The sequence below is a fragment of the Perissodus microlepis genome, chromosome 6 (assembly GCF_051167445.1).
Source record: "Perissodus microlepis isolate ML-2025 ecotype Zambia chromosome 6, ASM5116744v1, whole genome shotgun sequence".
NCBI classification, from domain to species: Eukaryota; Metazoa; Chordata; class Actinopteri; order Cichliformes; family Cichlidae; genus Perissodus; species Perissodus microlepis.
Window position 1 is genome coordinate 37,030,548 of NC_140466.1, and position 27,793 is coordinate 37,058,340.

The following is a 27,793-nucleotide window of genomic DNA, read 5'->3' on the forward strand; positions in this document are numbered from 1 at the left end:
GTGTGAGGAGTTCAGTTATCTGAGAGAGGTGCAGAGCAGGGCCACTACTAGTTTTAGCATCTGACCAGGATGCCTCCTGGATATCTCCTGGGTGTTCTGGGCATGTCTTACTGGAAAGACCCAGGACCAAGGTCTTTCCTCATCCAGCTCATCTGGAGTTGGCTGGGGAGAGAGAGTCCTGAGCTATTCTGCTCTGGACCCGGAGCATGGATAAGGGCAGAAAATGGATGAATGGATGGTCTGTTATGTGTAGACAAAACACTGGTACATCCCTTGATATAGGCAGATGTTTTATGCTTGAGTGATTCATAGTTGGTTAGCACTGTTGCCTCATAGCAAGAAGGTTCTGGATTTGAATCCTCCATCTGGCCATGGCCTTTCTGTCTGGACTTTGCATGTTCACTCAGTGTCGATGTGGGTTCTCCCCACCTGTTGCCCTATGGCAGCTGGGATAGACTCCAGCCATCCTGAGACTCTAAATTGGATAAGTAGAAGAAAATGATAGGATGTGCGATTGATAAGGCAGTTTTAAACGGTTTAACAAACAAACATAAAAAGCCTAGAGAACCATTTGTTCTCCAAGACCACTTCAAAAAATATAAGAAATTCTGGCTTCCTGGAAGCAGATGGATATAAAGATATGAAGGCTCAGACACTGTCGGATAAAAGCTATTTTAACTTAAGTTATTTTAGACTGAAGCCTGTGCTTGTGGCTTTCTTTATACATATGCGGCTGTAAACAGTCTAATACTACATGAAAAAAGCAAAGCATCATAGATCAACTTTAATTAAGAGAAAAACACCAAACATCTTTCTATAAGTCACACAAAGACCAGACATACAGGGAGTGCAGAATTATTAGGCAAGTTGTATTTTTGAGGAATAATTTTATTATTGAACAACAACCATGTTCTCAATGAACCCAAAAAACTCATTAATATCAAAGCTGAATGTTTTTGGAAGTAGTTTTTAGTTTGTTTTTAGTTTTAGCTATTTTAGGGGGATATCTGTGTGTGCAGGTGACTATTACTGTGCATAATTATTAGGCAACTTAACAAAAAACAAATATATACCCATTTCAATTATTTATTTTTACCAGTGAAACCAATATAACATCTCCACATTCACAAATATACATTTCTGACATTCAAAAACAAAACAAAACAAATCAGCGACCAATATAGCCACCTTTCTTTGCAAGGACACTCAAAAGCCTGCCATCCATGGATTCTGTCAGTGTTTTGATCTGTTCACCATCAACATTGCGTGCAGCAGCAACCACAGCCTCCCAGACACTGTTCAGAGAGGTGTACTGTTTTCCCTCCTTGTAAATCTCACATTTGATGATGGACCACAGGTTCTCAATGGGGTTCAGATCAGGTGAACAAGGTGGCCATGTCATTAGTTTTTCTTCTTTTATACCCTTTCTTGCCAGCCACGCTGTGGAGTACTTGGACGCGTGTGATGGAGCATTGTCCTGCATGAAAATCATGTTTTTCTTGAAGGATGCAGACTTCTTCCTGTACCACTGCTTGAAGAAGGTGTCTTCCAGAAACTGGCAGTAGAACTGGGAGTTGAGCTTGACTCCATTCTCAACCCGAAAAGGCCCCACAAGCTCATCTTTGATGATACCAGCCCAAACCAGTACTCCACCTCCACCTTGCTGGCGTCTGAGTCGGACTGGAGCTCTCTGCCCTTTACCAATCCAGCCACGGGCCCATCCATCTGGCCCATCAAGACTCACTCTCATTTCATCAGTCCATAAAACCTTAGAAAAACCAGTCTTGAGATATTTCTTGGCCCAGTCTTGACGTTTCAGCTTGTGTGTCTTGTTCAGTGGTGGTCGTCTTTCAGCCTTTCTTACCTTGGCCATGTCTCTGAGTATTGCACACCTTGTGCTTTTGGGCACTCCAGTGATGTTGCAGCTCTGAAATATGGCCAAACTGGTGGCAAGTGGCATCTTGGCAACTGCACGCTTGACTTTTCTCAGTTCATGGGCAGTTATTTTGCGCCTTGGTTTTTCCACACGCTTCTTGCGACCCTGTTGACTATTTTGAATGAAACGCTTGATTGTTCGATGATCACGCTTCAGAAGCTTTGCAATTTTGAGACTGCTGCATCCCTCTGCAAGATATCTCACTATTTTTGACTTTTCTGTGCCTGTCAAGTCCTTCTTTTGACCCATTTTGCCAAAGGAAAGGAAGTTGCCTAATAATTATGCACACCTGATATAGGGTGTTGATGTCATTAGACCACACCCCTTCTCATTACAGAGATGCACATCACCTAATATGCTTAATTGGTAGTAGGCTTTCGAGCCTATACAGCTTGGAGTAAGACAACATGCATGAAGAGGATGAAGTGGACAAAATACTCATTTGCCTAATAATTCTGCACTCCCTGTAGAGGTTACTGCTTTCACGTGTGCTAGACACTTATTCATATTCACCCAGAAAGTGCATCATTGTTTGCATGGTGTCTTTCAGCAGATTTCATTGTCTTCCATAATCAACCTTTTTATGCAATTTGCCCATTGCATTTACAGTATAAGAGCACTTCAGCAACATGCAGGATAAGCTCACAAAGCTAACAACAGATAACAAAGCTCCCACAAGTCACACAGGGACTATAATTATAGTTGGTTTGTTTCTTTATTTATTTATTAATCAGCACAGCATAAGGATCATCTCCAACTGCAGTGAACCGAAGTACTACTGCTCTATATTAATAAAAAATATGCTGATAAAAAAAGTCTGCTGTCCACCTCCTCTCAACATCGCGACAGTCTCTGTCAGCATAAAGATACAAAAAGAAGAAGCTCCCCGCCACAACAGAGGAGACCAGCCTTTACTGCTATTACGGTATCATACACTGTATAACCCATCAGACACAACAGCACAACACTTTGGCCTTGTAGATGGTTGCAATGGCTGTTGGCATATAAGTCTCAATACAGGATTTAATCAACCCAGTGAACACAGTGAAGTACAATTTAATGCTTCTTTGTACAGAAGGACAGATTTAAAACACACTGCAAAAGCAGCCCATGTGGTTTTAAAGGTAAAGGTATTCTGCAGTGGTTGAGATTTCAATCTGACATTTAATTGCTGAAAACCACAAAAGAAAAAAAAAATCGTGGGTAAAAAAACCTTCAAATGATTATTGAACAAGTATTTCAAAAGAAATTTCTGCATTTTCTGTATGATTATGTTCTTTCTCCAATCATATTCAAGCCCCTGAAAACAGGAGTTAGCTCTGTGTTAAGAAATGCACTCATTCCTTTAAAAGGGAGCAGGATTTAGTTTTTATGTCACAGTAAAAACGTGTTTATTTTGCTGCTGCTGACCATGTTTTAGTCATGTTTTCACTGTTTTATTCTGTGTTCATTAATGTAAGAATCAGTTCAAAATTATCAGGAAAGAAGAAGAAAATTGATCCTCACCCCCACCCTAAACCCACACCTACATTCACACAGACAGTTTGCATCAAAGTCATGCAAACAATAAAGTCCCCCCCAACTCTAGCTAATTTCACATGCAGTGTTAGACTTTTTTTTTACTCAAAGTGCTTTCTTTCAAATGAACTATAATGTATTTTAGTAAAAGTCTATTAATAGAAACAACATGAAAACACTTTAGGAATGTGAAAGCGATCACTCCACTGATCACTGCTTGGCTTTACACACTTTTCTAATGAATTTCAGCTCATTGTTTAACTGTTTGGCCAAAACTTTTTTTTCACCATTTCTTGACTTTTTATCAATAACAGTTTAAATTTAATTTAGTTAAAAATGATAATTAGATGCTACTTGCTTCTGTCTCCAAATAACCAAATAAAGCAGATATAGCTTTTGTCAGAGTTGCTCTTCTGTGAAATTTTATTCATTTTAGCATGCTAAAAAAAACATTTCCAAATCAGAAGTCATAAAATGTCTCACAGCCAAAGACAAAAAAAATGACCAGACACAGAATGTAGGAAAAGAATGCAGAGTGTGTTTCTTTGAGTTCTTTGAGTTCTTTGAGCGTGAACTTCTTGCTTCAGTATTGGAAGGCCACAGCTGAACCGAAGACAACGTAGCCGTCGTCTGCAGCTTTCGTGGATCTTTATATGTTGACAGAAAGACTGAAACACATGCAGAAACCCTTCACAACCTCCATTTGATTGGATTTACTACAGCTCCTCAACAATTTGGCCATGACACAAAAAAAAAAAAATCTTTTCACTTTCAGAGAAAGAAATGAAAACATCTCAATCACAACTTAATTTGACACAGAAGAAAGAGCAAATGCTCAGCAAGGTCAAACCTAATTGAAAGTGATTGAAACACTTTTCTATAGGGGACTGATAGCAACCTTTGCAGTTATTTCACTTTTCTTTCTCTTTCTGTTACAGGAGCTCCTCCCAGGTCACCTTGATAGTTTAGAAACCTTCTTTTAGCAGCTGCCTGAAATATTGGGATTGCCTCTGGCGCTCTCAACCCCCACTATATCCCTCTTTTATCTTCCCCTCAACCCCCCAACCTGCTTTAATTTCTCGTTTCCTCCCACTTTCTCTTTTTTGCACATTTTTATTTTATTTTATATATATTTTTTGCTTTATCCTCAGTTTCCATTTCCTACTTAGTCATCTTCTCTCTTTCCTCTCTTTACTATGATTCCACTCGCAGCATCTTAAAGATGCCATAGCCACAGGGTGCTTGTGTGTCCGTGTGTGTGTGTGTGTGTGTGTGTGTGTGTGTGTGTGTGTGTGTGTTTTAAGCTACTGGCTTCATGAGGTTATACAGCAGATCCAATGGGCACCTTGAGACCACTAACCATGATCATATCAATAAAAGGGCATCTGCTCTATGGCAAAAAGGCGAGTGAAAGAGAAGAGAAGGAAAAACAGAATGTGTGTGTGTGAGTGTGTGTGTGTGTGTGTGTGTGTGTGGATGGGGGAGGAAAAACACAAGGAGAAGAAGGGAGGAGGGGAGTGAACAAAGAAGAAGAGAGCATATGTAGAGAACAGAGAAAGGAAAGGAGATGATGGGGGAGAAAGATGAACAAAAGGCAGCAGGACACAAGTGAAAAAAGAGTGATCATCAGAGTGTGTGTTGAGAAAAAGACGAGAGAAAGAGAGCACAGATGAAAACATAGAAGGATAAGGAAGAGGACAGAGAAAGTAAGAGGTGGACATACATGGTAGAAGCACTGAAGTGAATAGAACTGAAAACAAAAGTGTGAATAGTAAATAAATAAATACAGGAGGACTCGGGAGAAGACAAATAGAAACTAAAAAACAGAAAACACAACATGTTGTGGTGAAAATAAGAGAAAAATAGAGAAATATAAAAAAATAACTTGAAAATATCTGGAGGAGTAATGATTAAGAAAACAACAAATGGGAGGATATAAATGAAAAAGAACGGACCAAAAATCAAAATGATATAAGTAAAGGGAAGAGTGGAAAGCAAAGAGAAACTAAAAGTGGGAGAAGATGAGACCAAGAAGAGGGATGAAGCGGAGACAAATAAAGAAGTTCATTCAATGGTAGTCAGAATGAGTGAGGAGGGGGAGAGAGAGGATGTAGTGATGTGAAAGATGAGGAGGAGAAATAAGAGAAGAGAGGAGCAAAAGTGCAAGGACATCAGAGAGGAGATAGAAAACAAAAACAAGGAGAAGTGGATGAAGAGTGGAGAGAAAAATGAAATGTACGTGTAAGAAGAGCTGAGAGGATGAATCAATAAGATGAGAGGAAACAAGAGACGGGAGGAGAAGAGAAGAAAAAAGGAGAGGATCCAAGGAGTGATGAAGGGAGGAGGCGAAATGAGGAGAGGAAATGAGAGAACAAGAGGCAAAATGAGATGACACGAGAAGAGAGGAGACAACAGCTGACAGAAAGAGAAAAGGAGATGAGGGCCCACAAGCGAAGAGGAGAGGAGAGGAAACAAGGACACATCAGAGGAAAAGAAAGCAGAAAAGAGCAAAGCCAAACAAGAAAGAAGGAAGGGAGGTGAGAGATGAAGGAAGCGAGAACCAGAGGAGGTAAAACATATGGGCTGAAAACAAGGGGAAAACAGGAAAAACAAGAGGAAAGGAAATCAGGACACACAGGGGCAAAGGAAACACCAGGGCAGAATTAAGGGCAGAAGAGGGGAAGTAAGCAAGGAAGAACAGGAAATGAGAAAAAAATGAGAGGAGGGAAAGGAGGAGGGAAAAGCAGATAAGAGGAGACAAGAGGGTCCATCCGGAGAGTGTGTTACACACAGGTAGTCCTGTGCAGGTGAGAACAACTTACTGCCCCCTGCTGCTGTCGGGCAGCATTAAACAGGTTTCTTTGATTGCTTAAAGAGTCGATATTAACTTTCAAAATAAGTCAATGTACTCATTTAAAAAGCCAGTGAATTTTAAAGCATGAAGGTTAAGATAAGCTAACACATGACAATAAGTACTTTAATGAATACATTAATCCATTTTTGTCTTGTTCTGTTGTGTTTTCCTTTGTTGACTGCTAAAATTTCATAAACTGCTACATTCATAGTATAAAAAAATAAAGATTCATGTATTTTGCATGTATTACAAAAAGGCAAAACACTGAAACAACATGTTAGTAAAATTCCCCAACACCCACTTCAGTTTGATTTCTGATTGAACTTGCACTTTTGCACAAATTTGCATTTCTTTCTAAAATGTCTAAGTATTTGAATAAAAGCAGAAAATGTCTATAAAAAAGTAAATGCAGAGAAAGATGTTTCATGCTTCAATGTCAAAAAGGTTGAAGAGAATACTAGCAGCTCATTCAGTTCTCAGACTTTGTCCTAGAATAATATTAACGATTTAAAAAGAAGCACAGTTACATTTTCAGTTAATTCAGAGTGCTCACAAAACAAAACAGGGATCAAACAAAAGAACGTTTCCTAAAGATGAAAAATGACAAAAGTTATATATGATTAAAAAAAAATACTGCTCTATATTGGCTCTTTTTAAGTCCAATCATAGTTTGGACGTCTGTCAAAAGCTTACAAAAGGACCTTGAGTCTTTTTTTTAAAGTACTGTGAACAGGAAAGAACAGAAATGAACTTTCACACTCAACATAAAAGCAATAATTTTGCGATCACACATTCGCATAATAAAAAATTTGCAGCCAAGAAGCAACAGACAGGATTTAAATAAGTTATGCCAATGCCAAATGTCAGCTATTCTTTGAGAAGTAACCTGATACTGTGTATCTGAGAACACAGCCCTGAATGGCACAAACTGGACCACCGCCTACAGAGCTGATCAATATTTCAATCTATGTGTTCAGTCTTAATTCATTATTGAAACCCTCACACCAGGGCTGTGTTTACTCTCATTTCACAGCCCTTCACTTTTTGACTATATTAATTTGTTTAATTTCTGCATGCATAGAGATGCACTAAAGAAATTTCAGCTTAAAGGTAAAATTGAGGTTTATATTAAGACAGCATGAATCAAATGTTAATAAGGACAATTTAAGGTTTTTAGTAAAACACTTTGGGTACCTTGCTTTTGCTTTCTTGAAAAGCTGGCTATGGAAGAATTTATTCACTCGTTCTTTAAAATATGCAATGTGCAGTGTGCCTGTTTTCCAGAGGACCAGCACTACCGCCTTCTTTGTTTGTGCAAACTGCTTCCTTGATTTAATTTCCTTGAGAGATTTAATTAATTTTCATTTTTCCTTTGTGTTTTACCAACATGAATTCCTCTCTCTGGGAAAAGATGCAGGCGCTGTGCATTACTTTGCACAAAGATCCTCATACACGGTGTAGTTTTGCTAATGCAACACCACCTCAGTTCTTCTTGATGCGATCAGCTGTATCTGACAATCATCCTACCGTCTGTTCGTTGCACCGCACGTGTCATTTTTGGCTCTTTGTGTGCAGCAGATTGGTGGTGTGAGAAGATGTGGAGGCTTTATTGGAATTGGGGGGTTGGGAAGGTGCTGCTGCAGTGACTCAATCCTCCTATAAAGACCCAAAGAGCCAGAGGAGAATAGAGGAGTCAGTGGAGAGAAGAGGAGAGGGGGAAGGGTTAAAAATGGCAGTGACGAAAGGTTGAGAAGAGGGGGGCAGCTGGATGGTTTGCAGAGGTGGAGGTAGGGGCAACGGAGATATGCAGCAGGTTTCAGAGTGTGTGTATTTCTGCATGTGTGCGCTGGGGGAGGAGAGGCTCTGTCAAAGCCGATGGGGGTATATATTATGTTTTATGGCTACGAAGGGATGCATAAATCACAGTTTCATTAAACGGCTTTGGTCTCCGAATGCTAACTCCTCCCCCAACTCCCACCCAAAGGGATATCCCTCTTCTGCGTCTATCCGTCATTCCTCAAAAGCAGCCACCCATCCTCCCTCGTCATTCCAGCTACCTTTCTTCTTCTTTTCCAACCCCTTTCGCTCTCAGTCTTTCCACCACTCTCTCATCCTCTCTTCCCCTGTCTCCATGAGCAGCCATCAACCATCCACTCAGTCTGAATGGAGGATAGCCATGGCACAGTGAGGTCAAAGGTCAAAACAAGAAGAAGAAAAAGAAATGTGATAGCCAGTGTCAAGTTTAACGAGAATGGAAAAGAAGGAAGGAGAAACAACTCTTTATTTAAATAAATAGGAAAGAGACGCATTACTCGTTGTCTCTGTTTAGGCGAGACAACAGAAACCATAACATCAAAATTCCCATGAATCACGTGAGGTTGGTTTTCTTAAATGCAAACATTTTTCTACAGGCTACAAATGATACAGACACAACATCCTCTCCAACATATAAAAATACTATGACAAAAACGAATGCATTATAAGATTATTATAATATATATTACAATCTGTTAGGTTGTTACTGTATGTAGATGTGCTACAGTTATAACAATAATGATAACAATAAAAGCTACATTAGTTCAATTCTGGACCTTTATGAACATTTTGAATCAAAGGCTAAAATTCAAACCATGTTAAAACTAATATAAGTTTTAGTTTCACATCCATATAAATAACATGACATCATATATAAAAGCTACATTGTCTGTGTGGCATTCCTATGGTACGTTCACTGGTTCGGGACAAATTGGAGAGGGAGTGTTTGATTCCAAAAAGCAGGCTGCATCGCTGGATAATGACGTTCATTACAACAGGACGACTTCTTCTTGTTGGAAGCATCTTCCAATGACAAACACACACACACACAGGTTTTTGTACTTCTACACATGTAAGGATCCTCCTTCACAGAATAACACCTTCTGTAAGCCCTTAACCTTAACTCTCCACACGCCAAACGTTTCCAGTCAACATGATATCAGGACAGATTCCACATGTCACGTATTTAACTTTTCGGGTGTCATTTTGCTTCACTAAATGACACGAGGAAGCGCCAGGGTTAAGGTCAGGGTGTGGTTGTCAATCATGGTGTGAACTGATGTGCGAAAAGCAAAAAATGCATAGTGATAACACATTAAATTATCATGGTATTCCATGACACCAGGCTGTTCCAGCTGGCTGGGTATCATTTTAAATTTTTAAATACTTTTGCCAGTATAGGAGTATTCCACCTAAACAAAGACAATTTCTGAAAACAAATGTAATTGCTAATGTTTCTGTCCATGTATTAAAAATTATACACAACCAACCAAGTATTCATTTCCTTTTTTTGTTCAGTACAACATGTTGCTAAAGAATTTGGTTTTAATTGTCCAATTTGTTACAGTGAAGATCAAATCTAAAAATTACGTTATTGCTGCAAGGAAAAGTAGAGGAAATTTCAGCAAAAATTGGAAATATTTTGTTGAGGAATTGATATGTTTCTTTGTCGAGCTATTATGACATTAGAAAGCAACACTTTGGGCTGTGGTGAATTCTGAAAGCCTTACTAAGCTGAGAAATTTAGGCAAATGATAATTCATCATTATTATTATTATTAAAAATAATTATTATAGTAGCAGGTGCAATGCATCTTAGCCTTAGACTGGTCTAACTGCTTTAGCAGAAAAATAATCAACAATTACTTTCAAATTTCACTGTCATGGATTATGTGATGGAAACAAATTATCAAAAATTTCAAAGGATTTTCATGTATTTTGTAAATTAATAGCCTAGGAATAGGAAGTTTGCTCAAATTAAGCATAAATTTAAGAGCAAAGTATTCTTTAATGCAGAGTTTCACAACTCTGAGATTTAATCCCCAGCTCTAACCTCAACCCTGCCTAACCCTAAAAAATGTCCTCACTTTAAAGAGATTTCAAGAGGTCCTCACAAATGAGAAGAACAAGAACACACACACACACGCATACTGCTGGTCTAAACTGTGAAAATGTGAGTCTGGTAAGCAGCAAAGTGAGTACATCACACACTAACTAATGCCTCTGTCACCTTTAACCTCTAGTCTGTATTCATGTCAAGAAATGGAACAAGATGACCTTCGACATCATTGTGGATTTAAGATTGAAGACGACAGTTTCTTACAGGACTGCTTTCAAACAGTAGGTGGGAACTTCGGATTATTTTATTTACCACTTTAAACAACAATGAGTTTGCTGCCATCTTTGCCATCTGCATTACCAACGGGACATGTGTATCAACAGAAATGTTTGTTACTTTTTGGCGTGTTTGTGCGTGTGAACACACTATATAAATATAAATATATATATATATATATATATATATATATATATATATTTATATATATATAGTGTGTTTGTTTTTTGTTCTTGAATTCAACATAGAAATGTGTTGTGATTAATCTTAATTTTTTGTGAAATGTAATTTTGTGAAATGAGAATGTTAGTATTGTGCAGTATTTCAAAAAATTTCCTTGACAAGATAAATCTGAAGACCAATATATGATTGGTTTATTATAACAGAAAGAGAAGCACTATAGAGTTATATATCCAAAGCACAAATAAAAGTCTGTTTTATTAGCATTAGTGTTATTTAGTATTTTTTTAAAAAAGCTTTTACTATAAAGTGTCTAGTGATCCTGTCAATCAATTGTTATAGGTGATATTATTCAGATCATTGAAGTTTGATAGTTTTATAAATTTAGATGCCAGACTGAAGTGGAAATTTGCACAGCTCTTACATATAAATTAAATAACTGCACTTGACCATAAAAAGGTCAAATTTGTGCTTATTTTCCTAAATTGAGACTACTTTGAAAGGAAACAGATTGATATGACAGAAGACTGAGCTTTAGTGAAGAAGTAACTGAGCATTTTTCTGAGTTTATGCTTGATGGCAGGTTGAGAATTTCAGTAGCAGATCATCGTATAAAGTTCTGTAACAACACTGTTGAACGTGATATTGTAAGATAATTAAATCTGGTTTGATAGATGTTTTGCATTGCTGAAAAAATGGAGTAATTCTCTCATCAATTTTGAATGTCAAAGCTTCTTTATTGTAAATGAGTCCTGAAATAATTAGCGCCTTTACTTCCTCCAACAAATCACTGTTTGCTGTTGCGATTTTTGGGGGAACAAAGAGAAGGCATACAGAGGCTTCTCACCACACAAGTATGACTAATGAGCTGGAGTTTGGTAGTTAGAGAAGGTTCTCCTACAGCAGGTGAAGAAAAGGAAGTTGATGATGATGAGGTCGACTCGTTGATTTCATGTCTCGAAAGGGAAGAAGTGTCTTATGTTACAAAACTGCGTCTGAGCACAAAACACCAAAAAATGTCTGTTTTTCAGTGAGACAAATCCTACAGTGTGTGTACCTGTTTAGCTTGGTGTGTGTCTGCTGTGATTGAAACTATGTGTCTGGATGTGTGCGTGTGTGCACCACTGGTACTACACACACTCCTTGCAGCCACATTCCACAGGCTTCTCCACGTCCTGCGTAAACGAGGTGCCGTCGTCGCATTCGAAGGTGAGCCGCCGGCGTCGCACCCTCAGAGGAGCGCAGCAGGAGGCGGCACTGATGTCCGGCTTCGCTGTCGTTTGGCAGCGACCTTGACATTCAACCCAGGAAAAAGGTTTTGACGTCTGGCAGAGGATGGTGCCACGCTGCAGCCGGTGGTAATCCCTGACTGGCTCGCCTCGACATGGGGACTCTGTGGGAGGTAGCACAGGCAGATGGATAAAAGAGGGTCCAACTGTGTTTCCATAAGGTAAAGATGAAAAATATTTGACCTTTTGCGTGATCAAACTTTTAAATTTTAACTTTTTCTTAAAGTGTGAGACACAAATAAAAAATTAAAAATGCAAAAAACTGAAAAGTGGCCAAACTAACTATTAACAGAAATCATTTAAATCATAAAAAAAATCAGCTTTGCTTATAGTATAATATTCTCTGCCATATAAAAATTATTCAGCTTTTTGATACCCTGGATTATTGATAATAAGATGCATTTTGCATTCAGATTTTTTGCGGAATAATAGACTGAATTTCAAAAATGCATAGTAGTGAAGCCAAGCGCTTCAATAAAAATGATGTTTTTAGTGTTTCATAGTGTTTAACTCATCTGTCTTTGATTAAAAAAAGTCTGACTGCACAGAAACTACCATCTGAGACCATAAACACAGTTTATGGTAGTTTGACGTGTGAGCGATTACACTATGTTATTCATTTAGTAAATTATGATTCACAGAATGAGTCAAGAGAAACAGTGGTAGAGAAATAGGTTGTGCTTTGAACTGGGTCCACCCTGCAAAGGACAAGTTGCCACCTGTAAGCGTGCAGCATCCCTCAGTTTTTTCTCACCCAACTCTCTTGTCAGGTCCAGTTTCTAATGACCACAGACTCTGTGGTTCTTTCTTAAAATAAGCTCTATAACAAATGTGTTCTATAAATATCTTGCAGATTTTTGAGACGTTTAATTTTGAAGCTGTGAAATTTTATTTGTGAATCAGTATAATTGTCTTTAATTCTCATTTGAATCCTTTATTACGGTAAGACTTTCTAATTTGTGTTGTGACATCTAAAATCTTTTTAACTATTTATTTGTAACAGAGCAGCTGAGCAGACAGGCGAGCAAAGTGAGAGAGCAGGGGAAACAACATGCAGCAAAAACCTGGGATACTTCAGCATATGGTCGCATGCTCAGCCCGGTGAGCTATTCTGGCCTTTTTATTTTAGAAGCACTTTGAGACTATGGCTGTCACATGAAATATATATAATGATAAGTAAAAACTTAACTTTTAAAATATCAAGTAGAGTATGATTTAATACCCATGAAATCATGATACATGTTCTAAAGGCTGGCATTATTTTCATAAATACATAAACCTCTCAGCACCCTGTAACAATTTCAAATACCGACTGCTCATCCTGACTCACCTATATCGCAGCTCTCTCCAGTGTACCCCTGCTCACAGATGCACCTTTCTCCATCCTCTGTTGTCTGACACTGGCCATGCAGACACTTCAGACCCCGGCATGAGCCCGTGGGCTCCTTCTGGAGGTTACACAGTGCACCGTAATATCCCTCCTCGCAGTCGCAGCGGTATGTTTCTGCATCCAGCACCACGCACACACCCTTCACACACCTGGAATTAAAAGAAGCAGATGAGGCAAAGAATCAGTATTAAAAAAGGATTTTATAAATGTTACAAAAACCATTTTGAGTAATGAGTGAAGACATTTGGAAGCACACGTCCTGTACTAAGCACGTAACATGCCACGATAAGTGCTGCTCACTTGCTGCCTTCACAGGGGTTGGCACCAGCTGCTAGAGTGACAACATCCACTCTAGTAAGACCTCCTGTTACTGGCTGGTCACAGTGTTGTCCTGTCCAACCTTGCTGGCAGTGGCACTGAGGGCCCTGTGAGAAAGAAGACATCTGTGCTTTACTCGTTTTCTACGAAACTCCAGTTCTTTAATATACTATGTTCAGTTCGATACAATTTTATTCATACAGAATCACATCAGAACCACAGTTGCCTCAAGGCCTTTTATATTGTAAGGTAGAGACCTTACAATAACACAGAGAAAACTCCAATGATTAAACAACCTCCTACAAACAAGGACTTGGCAACCGTGGGAAGGAAAACCTCCCTTCACAGTTCAGGGAGGGGCAGCCATCTGCAGCAACTCGTTGGGGATAATGGGAGGAAGACAGGACAAATAAAAAACTGTGTGTATAACCTAATTTATATTAGCTCAGTAATAGCTTGAATACACCCAGAAGCACTGAGCTAGCATTCATTCATTCAGGAAAACAGGAAATTTAAAAGTGATCTGGAAACTAGAGCTAAATTAAATCATAATCACACTGTGACACTTTGACAACATTCTTTATAAATTACATGTTTGTCTCCTAATTTATGTAAAAAATATGCTTTAATTTAACATCTATGCCATTATTATGTTTGCAAGAGGTTTCACTGCTGACAGTGTGTTGCTACCTGTGGACCGTTGGGTTGGCAGATGCCGTGCAGGCAGTAGAGTTTGCGACAGGCTTTGCAGCCCGGCACCACCCCCAGCTTCATGTGGCTGCGAGTGAAGTCCTGCAGCTCATGGTTGATATAAAGGTTCCTGATGCAGCCGTGGAAGCTTGATGTGTTGAGGGTCTGAGAAGAGAGACCCAGAGAGGCTGGCATCACTTCCTCAGGCATACCTGGACAGACAGAAAATCAATTGGTTATGTCAGAATATTCCACAAAACTGTGGAGCATGAATACAAAGGTTCATGTCTGAACTGAGGTGTGAAGCCCTGGTCCTACCTCCCACATACAGACGGGCCTCCCCTGTTGCTGGACGACTTCCTCCCTGACTGTCCAGTGTTGTTGGCTCTCCTCCATCCACTGACAGGTTCACCATCCGATTAAAGGTCACCAGCTCTAGCGTGTGGAAATGCCCATCGTTGACAGTCTCTGTGCTATTATGGAGGAGGCAACAACATTGCATTATGTTTTAGGCACTATGTAAAAATGTAACTGAGCGGAAGGACAGTGGAGCAGCTACGTCTTTTTGTCAGTGACTGTTTCCACTTTGATTTTTGCTGGTATTATTCAAATGAATAACAACTTGTCTTTCTTTCTCTTTTAGATACTAATGATCAGTCTAACCTTTAATGCAGGAAGCTGGTGAACTAATGTACAGTGCCCTAAACTAAACATTTGCCTCGTGGAAGTGGGGCCTGTCCCTGCATTCACTGGGCGAGTAACTTCAAGACTTTTCCATTTGGATGTTCAAAAAGAGGAAAAGAGTTGTGTAATAATTTGTGCATATTAACCAAATCCAAAATCCACCTGGTGACCTGGTGACTGTTAAGAGCTTTAAACTCAGAGATGATTACTAGCGCAACTAAAAAAATGTCAACAACAACTCTGGGCATATTCCCTGTACATTGATGATGACTAACATGCCAGTCAGTTTATAATGGCCATGAAAGGTTGCTATCATGCAGGCAGAGAAGAGGCCTGTCTTATCTCTAAAGGCAGATCATTCCACAGTTTTGGAGCTGCTACAGCAAAAGCACGATCTCCTCTAAGTTTCCACTCAGTCCTGGGTACATTCAGGAACAGCCGATCAGCTGACCTGAGAGAGCGGGTGGGTGTATAAATCTGTAGCAGCTCAGAAAGATAAGATGGGGCTAGGCCATGGAGGGCTTTAAAAGCAAATAAAAGAATTTTAAAATGAATCCTTAAAGAAATGGGCAGCCAGTGAAGTGAAGCTAAAATAGGGGAGATGTGCGCAAACTTTCCAGTGCCAGTTAAAAGACGAGCTGCAGCATTTTGCACCCTCTGTAGATGAGTAATGTATGAAGCACTGATCCCTATATAAAGTGCATTACAGTAATCCAGCCGACTGCTAACAAAGGCGTGGATTAATAAGGTAAACTTAACTCAAACCAGAACACGAATAGAAAACAAAATACAATGAAACTCAAACACTGAGTCACACGACCCAGTGTTAGACACTAACACTATCCCTATATCATTTTCTTTATCTCTAATTTTAGTCACTTGTTACATTTTTTTCCGGTTTTCTCATCGCTCTTTTCTTCTCAAGTCTTTATCTGTTCATTTCTTTTTTTTACATCTTGGTCCCAAAGCCCTCTCGTCTGCAGCTGCACATCACACAGATATCCCCAAAGCACGTGTGTGCGGGAGGCTGCCAGCTGGCCGTGCCTCCTCCTTCTTAACACTGAACCATGCAAACATTTAAGCACTTGATACCTGATCAAGTGGACTCTCAACTATAAAGTGTCCTCTGGCTGAATCTGTGATTAAATCAGAAAACCCACAGCGCTGATGTCATGTGTCCACATTCCCAAATAAAGCAGGACTGTCTCTGAGCAACGACACAGACCTAACGAGCGCTGAGCGTGGTTGCTGAGCTACAGTGAGCTGAGAGGCTGATGAGGGCCTAACAGGAGTCCAGTGGATTATTCAGCTCAACAAACTCTCAGCTTTTTGAACTTCTGATGATCAGAACACACTAATCAACATGCAGCAGTTGGAGTGAATCAGAGGGTTGAGTATAATGTTAAACATGTTGAGCTGGTCAAAATCATGACCCTCACACGGTACAACTTCAATGCTTACTCTAAATGTAGTGCACATTTACTTCCTGTCTTTAGGAGAAATGGAGCATTTGATTGTTTATTTTACTGCATTAAAACAACTGAAACCCACATTTTTTGACCTTTAAATTTAACAAATGTCTGGTTCCATTCTTCCTGCTAACATATGAGATTAGTAAACTAGTGAATAAAGTTTAAGCATTCTTACTGGGGATGCAATATGAAATATGAACGACTCCTTCTTACCAAGAGGGAGTCATTTATATTTTTCATAACTATACCATGGTTATTCTTAGGTGTGCTTGATTGAATGCTTGGTTTTCAGTAAAGTGTTATATCCTTAGTGTAGGTTATAGTGTACCTTCACCACAGCATGAACCCAAGCTTGCACATTCCCAGAAAATCAGCCTGATAATGTCTTCTTTGTCAAAATACACCATAGAAACAGGGTATTTATTTCAGATTTGCACTGCCTCATTGTTGGTCTCTCTGTGTCACCAGATTTAATAAAACGCAGCTTTTAGCCTGGTGGATCAACTGGATGTCTTCAAGGAAACATTATTTGTAGTATAAAATTCTCTCTTTATTATTCATTTGAAAGTGTTTCTGTGGTTCAGCTACAAATGAGAGACTGTAATACAAAAGGGGGATTTAGATAAAATAGATGGATGCTTTAGAACACTGAATCAAACTGTTCAACACAGTGTGGAGAATTCATAGTCATGATATGAAAAACCTTTAAGTAATGCGTTGCCAAGTTAACCAGCGTGCACCAGCCTGTGCAGTCACCTAATATCACTTTATACCTCAAGATGTGGCAGTGAGTCACTGTAAATTCCAGTCTTCACTTAGTCCAATTTGAGAGGAAGTAGCTGTGCTTAGTAAACTTACTTTTCTATAGACAGTCTATGATTCTGACCACTTCTCACTCATGCTGAAGGAGTCAGTGAATTAAACTGCGACAACAAACAAAAGACCAGCTGAAGGTTTTGGCAGGCCACTGTTGAAGAACAGGATGGAGATGAAAGCCTGCCAGTAAAGCACCTCTTTTCCCCATGCCCACCCCCTAGCCAGCTGCGTCAGGCAACACCAAGGCCTGCAGGCACAGTCTGTCCAACAAGCTGAAATCAAGTAGCATTGAAAAGATCATTATTCAGGTTGTTCATTGGATGATTTATATGCTGTAGCAAAGTTCAGCAATGGTAAATGCAAACACTGGTTACTCTATTGTCCGTGCACCCATAGAAATGACAGACAGCCAAGTTAAAAAAACAAAAATGGCATTGCTTAAGATCCAGAACTGCTACTGAGCACTAAATGAGGGATGCTGCATACTGCAGCTTTAGAGTACTGTGAAACTGTCTTTCAGTATGCCAGTTATACAGACATTTAATCTAATTTCAAGTTATACCCCCTGATTACTACGGATATACTACTGATACTGTGCTTAGAATATATTAGAATATATTTATTACCCTTAAATGTTTCCCAAATATGTCTATTTAAGCATATTCATGAGAATCAGAAGGACCACCCATCAGCCATGGGTGACGGGTGGTCCTTCTGACCACTGTGTGTGTGTGTGTGTGTGTGTTTACCTGTAGATAGCAGTGGCAGGTTGGTTCCCTGGGTCATATGTGACCCTGACATGACCCTGATGGAGCTCCACAGCGATTGGCTCATTGTCCCCGTTATAGAGCAAGATACCATTTTCCTCTGCTGTTGACACCTAACGCATAGACACGCACCAATAAAGGTCTGTGTGTGTGTGTGCCTGAACTTGCTGCTGCTGAAATTGATTTCTGACACTCTTCCGTGTCTGTCGCCTAACACGTGCTCTCGCTAGGTGTGGACTTGTGAGCATGTTCTCACCTGTAGCGTGATGTTCGTTTGAGGCCAGTTTTTGACATCTTGGAGCTGAACATAAGAATCCCTGTCAACAAAGTTGACGCTGACCAACTTCTCACAGTTCTGACCCTCAAAGCCTGGCAGGCACTGACACACTGCAGTCCCCAGCTTTTCCTCACAGAGGGCACCGTTCTGACACTGAGCAAGCTGGCAAGGCAGCGGGGCAGGAAGGGCCACCTCACAAAACTCACCACTGAGGAGGAAAAAGAGGTCATAATAAAGGATATCAGACATGACATACAAAGAAATACAATGATCCCACTTCCTACCATGATAATCAAACCAGCACTATGGTCTTATGATGATAAAGGAAACTCACAGTACCCAGTTTCTTAGATTTGTATCTGCACAGTTCATAGTTTTTTAAGGTTGCCAGCACCTGTATCCCTGCGGACAAACACAACTGTAGCCGTCCAGATGGTCAACACACTGGGCTCCATTCTGACATCGATGATCCACACACTCATTATAATCAATACCGCAGTCTGGCCCCACCCACCCTGGGATGCATACACACCTAGAACACAAACACACACAAATATGCATAAATACTAATTAACAAATGGTGTAGGATTTGGGGAAGTCAATTGAAACATTAGAAAAAATTCACTTTGTATATGTTTATCTGCATGTGTCCGTAATTTCTCTCTCATCTGGGATCCCAAACTTAGCCAAGTCTGAAGTAATTGTGTGTGTGTGTGTGTGTGTGTGTGTGTGTGTGTGTGTGTGTGTGTGTGTGTGTGTGTGTGTGTGCATTTTCACCTGGGGCCATTTGGAGTGCTGACGCAGGTGGATTGATGCTGACAGGGGTTTCTACCTGGAGAGCAAACGCCTTCCTCTTCTTCACACAGCAGACCTAAAACAAGTGTTACAGGAATCCTCGATATGTTACTGTGATGGATCAGCTATGCAGCATTTTTCTAGGTGAACAGTTTGTAAAATGTAATAAATATTCAGATGCTGCTTTTGTACCCGTGTAGTTTGGAGGGCACAAGCAGGTGTAGTTGCCAACTCCGTCCACACAGGTGGCGCCACTCTCACAACCATGGTCCTCACAATCGTCCACGTTCACCTCGCAAAAAGTGCCATGGAAACCAAAAGCACATGCACAGCTTAAAAAAGAACAAAAGAAGAAACTTGACTATGAAGACGAAACATTTAGACAAATTCAAATATTTCCATGTGCTAAATGTATTAACACGCTAATATCAAACGTTTATTAGCATGGTATATATTTTAGCATACTAATGTTTGAATCTTAGCAGGTGGGCTTCATTCTGCAACATGATGCCACATCCATCCACTAGACCAAATCTGTTGGTGGGGTTGGTAAAGAGGTTTTTTCTGCTACTTTCACCAAATTTTTGTTACCTGAATCCTCTAGTCTGCTCATCACTCAGGCAGGTTCCTCCGTTGGTGCAGGGATTGCTGACGCAGGCATCGACTGGAGTCTCACAGTGTTTGCCCTAAACACCACATGCATGCAAACTGAATTGACAGCATATTTTTGATAAACATAGACAAACAGATCAGGCCAAGCTGAGTAACCGGATGGGATTGTCAGAGACAGATGTGATCTCAAAACAATCACAGACTACACACGAACACATAAAATATTGGATCAGTGGCTTTAAACATCAGATCTAGCTCTGTAAATATATTACTGTGGGACTGCCAGAGCTCATATTTTGATGATAAAGCTTAAGAAAACAATACAACCTCAAACTCAAACTGCAACAAGCAACACACACACACATAGTTGCATACCGTGAAGCCAGACTTGCAGACACAGGTGTACTGTTGTGTGTGGTGGACTTTGCAGATGCCCTGGTTCTGGCAGGGGGAAGACACACACGGACTACATTTGGCCTGAACAGATGACTCCACCGGACCTGATTTTACACAAACATACACAGCTGTAAAATCTATACAAGTCATTTTAACACACATGTGAGGCACACATGACAAATACACAAATGTATCAATCACAGGCAAGACGCAATGACCAATCCTAAATTTAGAAACAAAACATTTATGGTTTTATTTTTCTTTAATTTCCAGATATAATTCTTTCTGGTGCACAGTCCAGTGCACAGTAAACAGATACATTTATTTATAATGAATTATTTTGCTGTTAGATGAATCAATCAGAATGAAACACATGTATTTCTTTTTAAAGAAAAACATATATTATGTTGTGTCTGTTTTTTTTGTTTTTTGTTTTATTTAAACTGCTCTGCTTTGGCAAAAGCCTGAGGAACATTTGTATTCTGGTGTGTTGGTTGACATGACTCTGGTTTGAGCACACAGGCCAGAGTATCTGCATCTGATTTATACATATGTGAGATACAGGGTTGGGTTGGACTGACTACGTGATCGTTCTGCAACGCTGCAAAAGTTCAGAAAAACTTGAGGTGCAGAACAGCTTTGTGTTATGTGAACCCTGTTGGGATTATGAGGCTGTGACACAGTGACTAATTGGGTTCAAAATAGATCCACTAACAGCTGTGACAGACGCATTAATAACCACTGTTTATTAATATAATACAAAAAAAAAAGCTATATCTACTTTATTATTTTGGATACTCCTACTGTTGTGTGCCAGCATGACAAGTGACAAATTATTAAACGGTTGCTTGTTTGCACTCTTTACGGAAGTGACATTTCCTACTATGTGCAAGACTCGTAAGAAGTGAAATGAAAAATGGTTCCTGTGCAATGACAAGAGAAGCTCCACCCTGTTTGCAAAAGGCTTCACAGAAGGTGTGAGAAATAATTAATTAGAGTGAACCGCCACAATAAATTTTACAGTGCAATAGTATTTTAGAAATACATCATTTAAAGTGTTAATGCACACAAAGTCTGATAGGAAGCCACTGAAGGAAAATTCACACTATGTTCACACCAGAAAGAGAGTGCGATTAAACCTCTGGGCTTGATGATGTTGGGGCCTCTTTTCTTTTCGCCGGTGCCATGTTTAAATTAAACTTTAACTCTTGCACTCTTGTTTACAGCAGTTGCTGTTCCTCTTAGTAACTTTGTTGCCTTTTATTTCACAACTTTAAGTCAGCAGTTTTGCTTTGTATTTTTTTGATAAGCAGAAAAGGGCTAGAGAAAAACATAGGAGAAATCTGAATCCCTAACCTCCATCCACTGCTTTACAAGTCATTGTAAGTCAATGACTTGTAAGTCAAATGTTGATTAACAAATAAAGCCATCTGAGTGATATTACCAGCTGATGATAATTAAACGCACCTTCTTAACAAATTCTTGTTTTAATATTTGTATTAGTATGTTTCTGCTCTAAAAGATAAACAACAAACAGTGAAGGCAAGACACATGCAAACAAATTAGATACTCCAAGAAAGGAGATTAAATTAAAAACAAAGAGAGTATAAAATGGCAAAGAGAGATAGGCAAAACCTCTAGAAACAGATTAAATAGACATTAAAAGGGCAACGAAGGCATAGAAGGGATTTAAAAATGACGTATGCTGTCAAATTTCAGTGAGACGATTATTTCACCAGGGGCGACTTCAAGATTTTTTGATGTGAACAGGTTAGGGATGCCCCGTGGGAAATCAAACAATTCTATCACAAGTACACTAAGCAATGAGAATTGGCTTAACATTTTTTCAGACTCTTGTGTATTCCCCTTTGCCCTAATACTGATGGTATTATAGCTGAATAAAGGCGGGAAGATGGTTTTACATTCTCTACTTATATAAAAGTAACAACACCACAGTGTAAAAATCCTTATGGCCACCCGGTGACACATCCCTGTTTTTCAAACTCTATTCTAAAACCCAGTAATCTTTTCGGACCCTTTGCCTACGCACTGATGATTATTTAGAATTGTAAATAATCATCAGTGCCTAGGTAAAGCTTATTAAGCCTGCACTTGAGGTTTGCTCCAAAAGTGATTCAATCACCATGGACCACTATGTAAAAATACCAAGCTTCAGTATGGACCAGTTACAGCTTCTACCAAAACAGTTTGCTCGTACGGTTAATTGTTTTATGACAATAATATACTCTTAAAATAACATGTGATTTATCATTGTTATGTCTTATAGTTCAGGGCATGTCCTCTTTAAAGGACTGGCAGGCTAACACAGCCAAAACACACTCAGATTTACAGGCTAATACACTCTTAATACACTAAAACATGTGTGGATCATCAATGTCAAACATTGACAACAATGACGAGCATGTGTTTAGCAGTCTTTGGAGGAAGGTTTGAAAAGATGCACAAATATAAACAAGTTTCAATATTATACAAACAACTCTTATAAAAAGGCCAATGGATGGGACAGAGTGTAATATGTATATGGTTGTACTATACATTAAATATGGATAAGCACATACATGACATATGAAAGCAATACTTTTGGATAGGTGTTGGTAAATAATTATAGAGAACTGTATAAAGACTCTGTTTTAGAATATTTTACAGTGTATATATTATTATAGAATTATCAGATTGTCTAATCAAAGGAGATAAACGTATGTATGATGAGCTAAACATAGATTTGCTTACTCCTACTCCTTTTTTGAATGTTAAATGGTCAATATTTTTTTCATCTGAATATGATTTTTTGATGTCATGTGCTTTTTTTTTTTTTTTTTTTTTTTACTTTTTATTAACATTTGTTAATAAAATTGATATTGATTATGGATATTTTTAACTTAACTATTTGTCAACTTTTTAATTTGTATGCATTTTTATACCTTTATAAACTGATCTGATTGTATATGTTTGATTCCTTATGGTTTTAGTTGTAGTCTCCCTGTTTCTTTGTTAGGGTCTCTCTTGTTATATTTACCATTTTATTTTGGCAGTCTCATGTCCCTTGAGCCTTGCATTTGATTTTACTTTACCGGTTTCATTATCATTAATTAGTTTCACCTGTTGTTACCCAGCTGTTTCCACTCCCCTTGTTATCCCCCAGTGTGTTCTGTGTGTATTTATACCTGTTGTTTTCTCCTGTGGTTGCTGTTGATAATGGATTTAGTTTGGTGATTCTGAGTTTCTGGACTTTGACTTAAAGCTAAATAAAACTTTGCGTTTTGTTATGCATATATATGGATACAAAACATTTATTTTTTACTACATTTAGTAAAAACGATAATTATTCTTTTTTTTAAAAAAAATCTACAATAATTAAAACTGTAATTGTGATTTTACTAATTTAATTTGACTCTAATTTAATTTTGAATTATTATTGCTCATTGTGGAATATTTGGTGTTTGTGAAGGCTGTGAGTCTAAAACAAACAGCTTGCCAGCAAAATTTAGCACATTTTTATTAAAGCAATTTTCTGCATACTTAAACTTCACAGTCAAAGACACGATCCACTATAGTGTCTTTAGCTGTTAGTGTGTGGGAGTAACAGCAGTCAACACCCTCTGAAGGTCAAACAGAAAAGAAAACCTTTCATTAAATATCATCTATTACGAAGCAACAGTATGTGGGCGTTGCTCATTATACAAATTCAATGGCAAAAATCATATATGATGGAAATAGCCAATTAACTCTGTATTCTTTACAATTCACCCTACAGACAACAAATTATATTAGTGTTTCATGTGAACAGTTTTAGATTGAATGCTAAGCCAGTTTGGTGAAAGAGCAATTTTATAAACCAAGTAAAATATTTTATTCAGCTACAAAGTCTTACGAGATGCTCATAAGACATAAAACTAAAGCTGCTGTAAGGTGCACATGTTTTTCACTGCCAGCTTACCTACACACTGGAACTTGTCGGCAGGCGTGGTGAGCAGCAGCTTGCCCTCCATGCCGCGGGGGCCAGCACAGCGGGCGATACCAGGCTCCTTATAGCCGCTCTTCACCCACTCTGACAGCCATAGCAGACGGCAGTCGCAGTACAGCGGGTTGGCTCCAATTGCTCTGAAGAAATAAGCAGATGAAGAGTCAGCTCACTGATGGAGATAGTGAGACAGAAAACAGGTTTTGGAGGAAGGATGGGAGAATAGAAGCGAGTACACTGAAGGCACGAAAAGAGGAAATGAGGCGAGAAAGAAACTACAAAAGTTGGATTGAGTGGTAAGGTTTGAAGAGAAAAAAGGAGAGTGATGTTTAGAACGATGAGGTTTTAGAGTTACACGCCTTTTCTAACAGTTGGAACGCTATACTAATGCTGGATTTAACCAGTTAACCACTGCATTGCATCACCTCTTCTGTTGATACCTCTGTTAAAGTGCTTGGTAGGTGAGGAGTCCAGTTCCTACATGAAAGTGAAACGTTATCCTCACTCTTGCTGGATGTGGGAGTTTAGCTGCTCCACAGTTTGTTTGTTTTTTGTTGTTTTCTAATGCTCTGAATGTCAAAATGGGTGACAGATCTTGAGTGCAGGCACTGATACTTTTTAAAAAAAGTATTTATTTATTTATTTAACATAGTTTTAATGGAGCAATGTTGCTGGAATGCATACAGAATACACTTTGGCACCTCCCTGACATTAACCTCATGTCCACATGTGATAACCAAGGTGATCCAGGACTATAACCTTCGATTACAGCTTGTATTATTCCTAACTGCACATTTATCATTTAGCATTAATGATACCTTTGCAAAAACAGAAAAGAAAAAACACAATAGACGACACTTCCTGTGGCAGCTGACAGAGTTCAATCTGCCAAAGACACTGATGTTACACTTCTACACCTCCATCCTCACCTCCTCCATCACCATCTGGTACTCTGAAGCCACTGCCAAGGACAAAGGCAGACTGCAATCTGCCATTTCTCCAGGACCTGTGCACCTTCAGGATCCTGAGGCATGCAGATGGACTTGTGGCAAACCCATGGGAGGAGTATATTAACATTTTTCCCCAGACTCTTCTCCCTACTTAAAGCGTATTTTCTTAATACTTAATATTGTGGACATTTACACTCTCCACAGCTAGAACAATTTGATCTGCCTTAATGTATTTGACAGTGCTTTCACATTCTAGTTGTTTCTGCTCATATTTACATTTATCCATCGTAGCTTGTTGTAACAGTCTCTCCCCATGTTAGGCTGCCCATGTGTGTGTAAACTAATACAGACTGATTCACATTCTGCAGACTTGTGTCTGTTTTTAATGCAGGGCTGCCCAAGGGCCTGAAGATCACGACCACTCAAAATTGGTTTCCGCCTTGTCTCTAGTGTGGCGGGATTTCTCTGGATTTTCTGAATCTTTTAATGATATTATGATCTGTAGGGAATGAAATCTCTAAATTCTTTGTAGTTTTACAGTGAGACTCGCTGCTGAACTATTGACCCAGGCACTCTTTACTGGTGAAGACTTTTTCAAATGGAGGTAACTCTACCTGTCTGGGATGCTTTTATACTCCCGCTTCTTACTGATCTGTTACTAACCAGCTGTGTCATGTTTCACCAGGTGTTTTGGTTTTTTGTCAGCATTACACAGCTGTTTCACTTGTTTGTTAATGATGAGAACTAACAATAAACCTTTTAAGGTTTCAAAAAATGATGTCATATGTTTGAAATCCTTTTAATAATTCACTCTCACTTCAACACTATGCACTCCATATTGTACATATGTGCCATTTTTTTGCACAATATTCAAACTCCTAACCTCTGTATATTTTGCATAGATGTATATACACACACACACACACACACACATGTATATATGTGTGTGTGTGTGCGTATATATATATTTATATATTTGGCATACATATTATTAATGTGCATACATCCTTATAATTGTACATACGTTTATTCTTATAATTCTCACATTCCTGCTCTTATATCTGGCTTGTTTCTTATGTTTCTTGTATTTTTGCACACCACTGTTGCTTGTGACACTTGCACACAAGGATCTCACTCACATGTGCTGTACCAGTGTGCCTGTAATGTGACGTGACAATAAAAGTGATTTGATTTGATTTAATAAAACCATGAACCCTGCTTTTGTATAGATTTAAATTTTAGAAATAAGGCTAAAGCCATTTCATAGCTCACAGTAAGATCTGGAGTGATTTTGCTTTTAGACATTCCAGAAAGGAAATGAACCTGGCGTGATAACTTCCTGTGATAATGACAGCTTACTTGGGATAGAAATCTGAGACCTAGATTTTTGTCTGTTGACTGTGTGTATGCATGTGAAGAAAAGAAAACAGCCATTGTTATTTCATGTGACTGCAAGCGCTCTCAATGAATAACTTTAGAAAAAGTAGGATTATGAAGTGGGGAATGAAAGTATCAGGAGAATATAGCAGAAGAGAAGATGTAGAAAGAGGGGATTAAAATGAGTGAAAACAGGGACGAATGAGCTGATATCAGAGAGGAAGGAGGGTTGACCTTTAATAAAATGTGCTGCAATATTTTTCAAAGCCACAGGGTGGAGCTCTCAGACCTCAGTACTCACACAGAGACAGTGTCACATACTGACATGCTCCTGAAATTCTAAAAATGTATTCATATATGAGCGGTCCACTTGATGAAATAATTGGAGACAAATGTGGGATCAAATACTACTCAATGGAAAAATGTCCCCACAATGACACAGAATACGGTCAGAGCATTTCAAGTCATGTGAGAGAAAAGTCAATTCTTATCAGTCGATTAACCTCCTAAGCTCTGGGCTTTTTTTTTTTTTTTTTTAATTTTCATCAGAAAAAAAAAGACTTCAGGTTTAGCAGCAGCTTTGCAATTGTAAAGCCACAGTGAGCCTGAAATCCCTTGGACTCTATGGCTCAGAAACACTTAAAAAACAATGAAGACAATGTGTTACCAGCCCATAGTGAGATTTAAACACCCTTACAGCAGTGAACTGTAGCACTCATGTAGTTGAAAATGTAAGAAAAAATCTGCAATTCAACCAAATTCAATGAAATGGAAATGAAAAATAAATCTGCTTCCATTTTGGTTTTGGTTTTTGAAATAGGAAGCCTCTTCACTCAAACTCACTAACTTGTGACTTGTGCTTGAATACTAGATAAAGCCTGGCCCCATTATGGGGATCTTTAGGGTGACGGGGGTTCTTCATGCTGTTTGTTAAGACTGCATTGTTCTAGTACCAAATCAGTAGAGTAAAGTACTAGAACCAATAGACAATAGAGGCGTTCTCGAAGGCCAAATTAAAGTTTATTACTTAAAATTTAGCATCGTGAATAACATTTATTTATCATTTATGGAGCCTTGGTGCAGACCCACAGTTCATCCTTTGTCTGAAACTAGCATTTAAAGCTCTCCTCACCCTCCCTCTGCAACTACTGTCTCCTTATTGGCCATAACTTGCAAACAGAGGGTTTGAACAGCAGGTGAGTGAGACCTCTGCTCAGCCAGAGCTGTGTGCTTGAGACGATAGCTGCCTGCTCTCAGTGACATCGTAGAATCAATTTATGCATCTATCATTACACCATATATGGTGATATAGTGGTAATACACCGTATCACCACCACCTTA

The 27,793-nt window shown here is 39.0% G+C and overlaps 1 protein-coding gene across 1 annotated transcript in view; it reads right to left on the reverse strand.

The window, feature by feature from the left end:
• Positions 1–8,571: 8,571 nt before the first annotated feature.
• Positions 8,572–27,793, reverse strand: part of slit1b (slit homolog 1b (Drosophila)) — a 71,756-nt gene continuing 52,534 nt past the window's right edge. The window contains exons 26-38 of the mRNA XM_084932184.1: positions 24,102–24,265; positions 20,123–20,247; positions 19,727–19,821; positions 19,328–19,467; positions 19,118–19,211; positions 18,735–18,872; positions 18,320–18,548; positions 18,046–18,176; positions 14,643–14,797; positions 14,325–14,536; positions 13,617–13,741; positions 13,257–13,465; positions 8,572–12,030 (exon numbers count right to left, since the gene is read on the reverse strand). Of these exons, the coding sequence (XP_084788310.1) occupies positions 11,768–12,030; positions 13,257–13,465; positions 13,617–13,741; positions 14,325–14,536; positions 14,643–14,797; positions 18,046–18,176; positions 18,320–18,548; positions 18,735–18,872; positions 19,118–19,211; positions 19,328–19,467; positions 19,727–19,821; positions 20,123–20,247; positions 24,102–24,265 (2,080 nt within the window). The 3' untranslated portion in view covers positions 8,572–11,767. The remainder of the gene's footprint in view (positions 12,031–13,256; positions 13,466–13,616; positions 13,742–14,324; positions 14,537–14,642; positions 14,798–18,045; positions 18,177–18,319; positions 18,549–18,734; positions 18,873–19,117; positions 19,212–19,327; positions 19,468–19,726; positions 19,822–20,122; positions 20,248–24,101; positions 24,266–27,793) is intronic.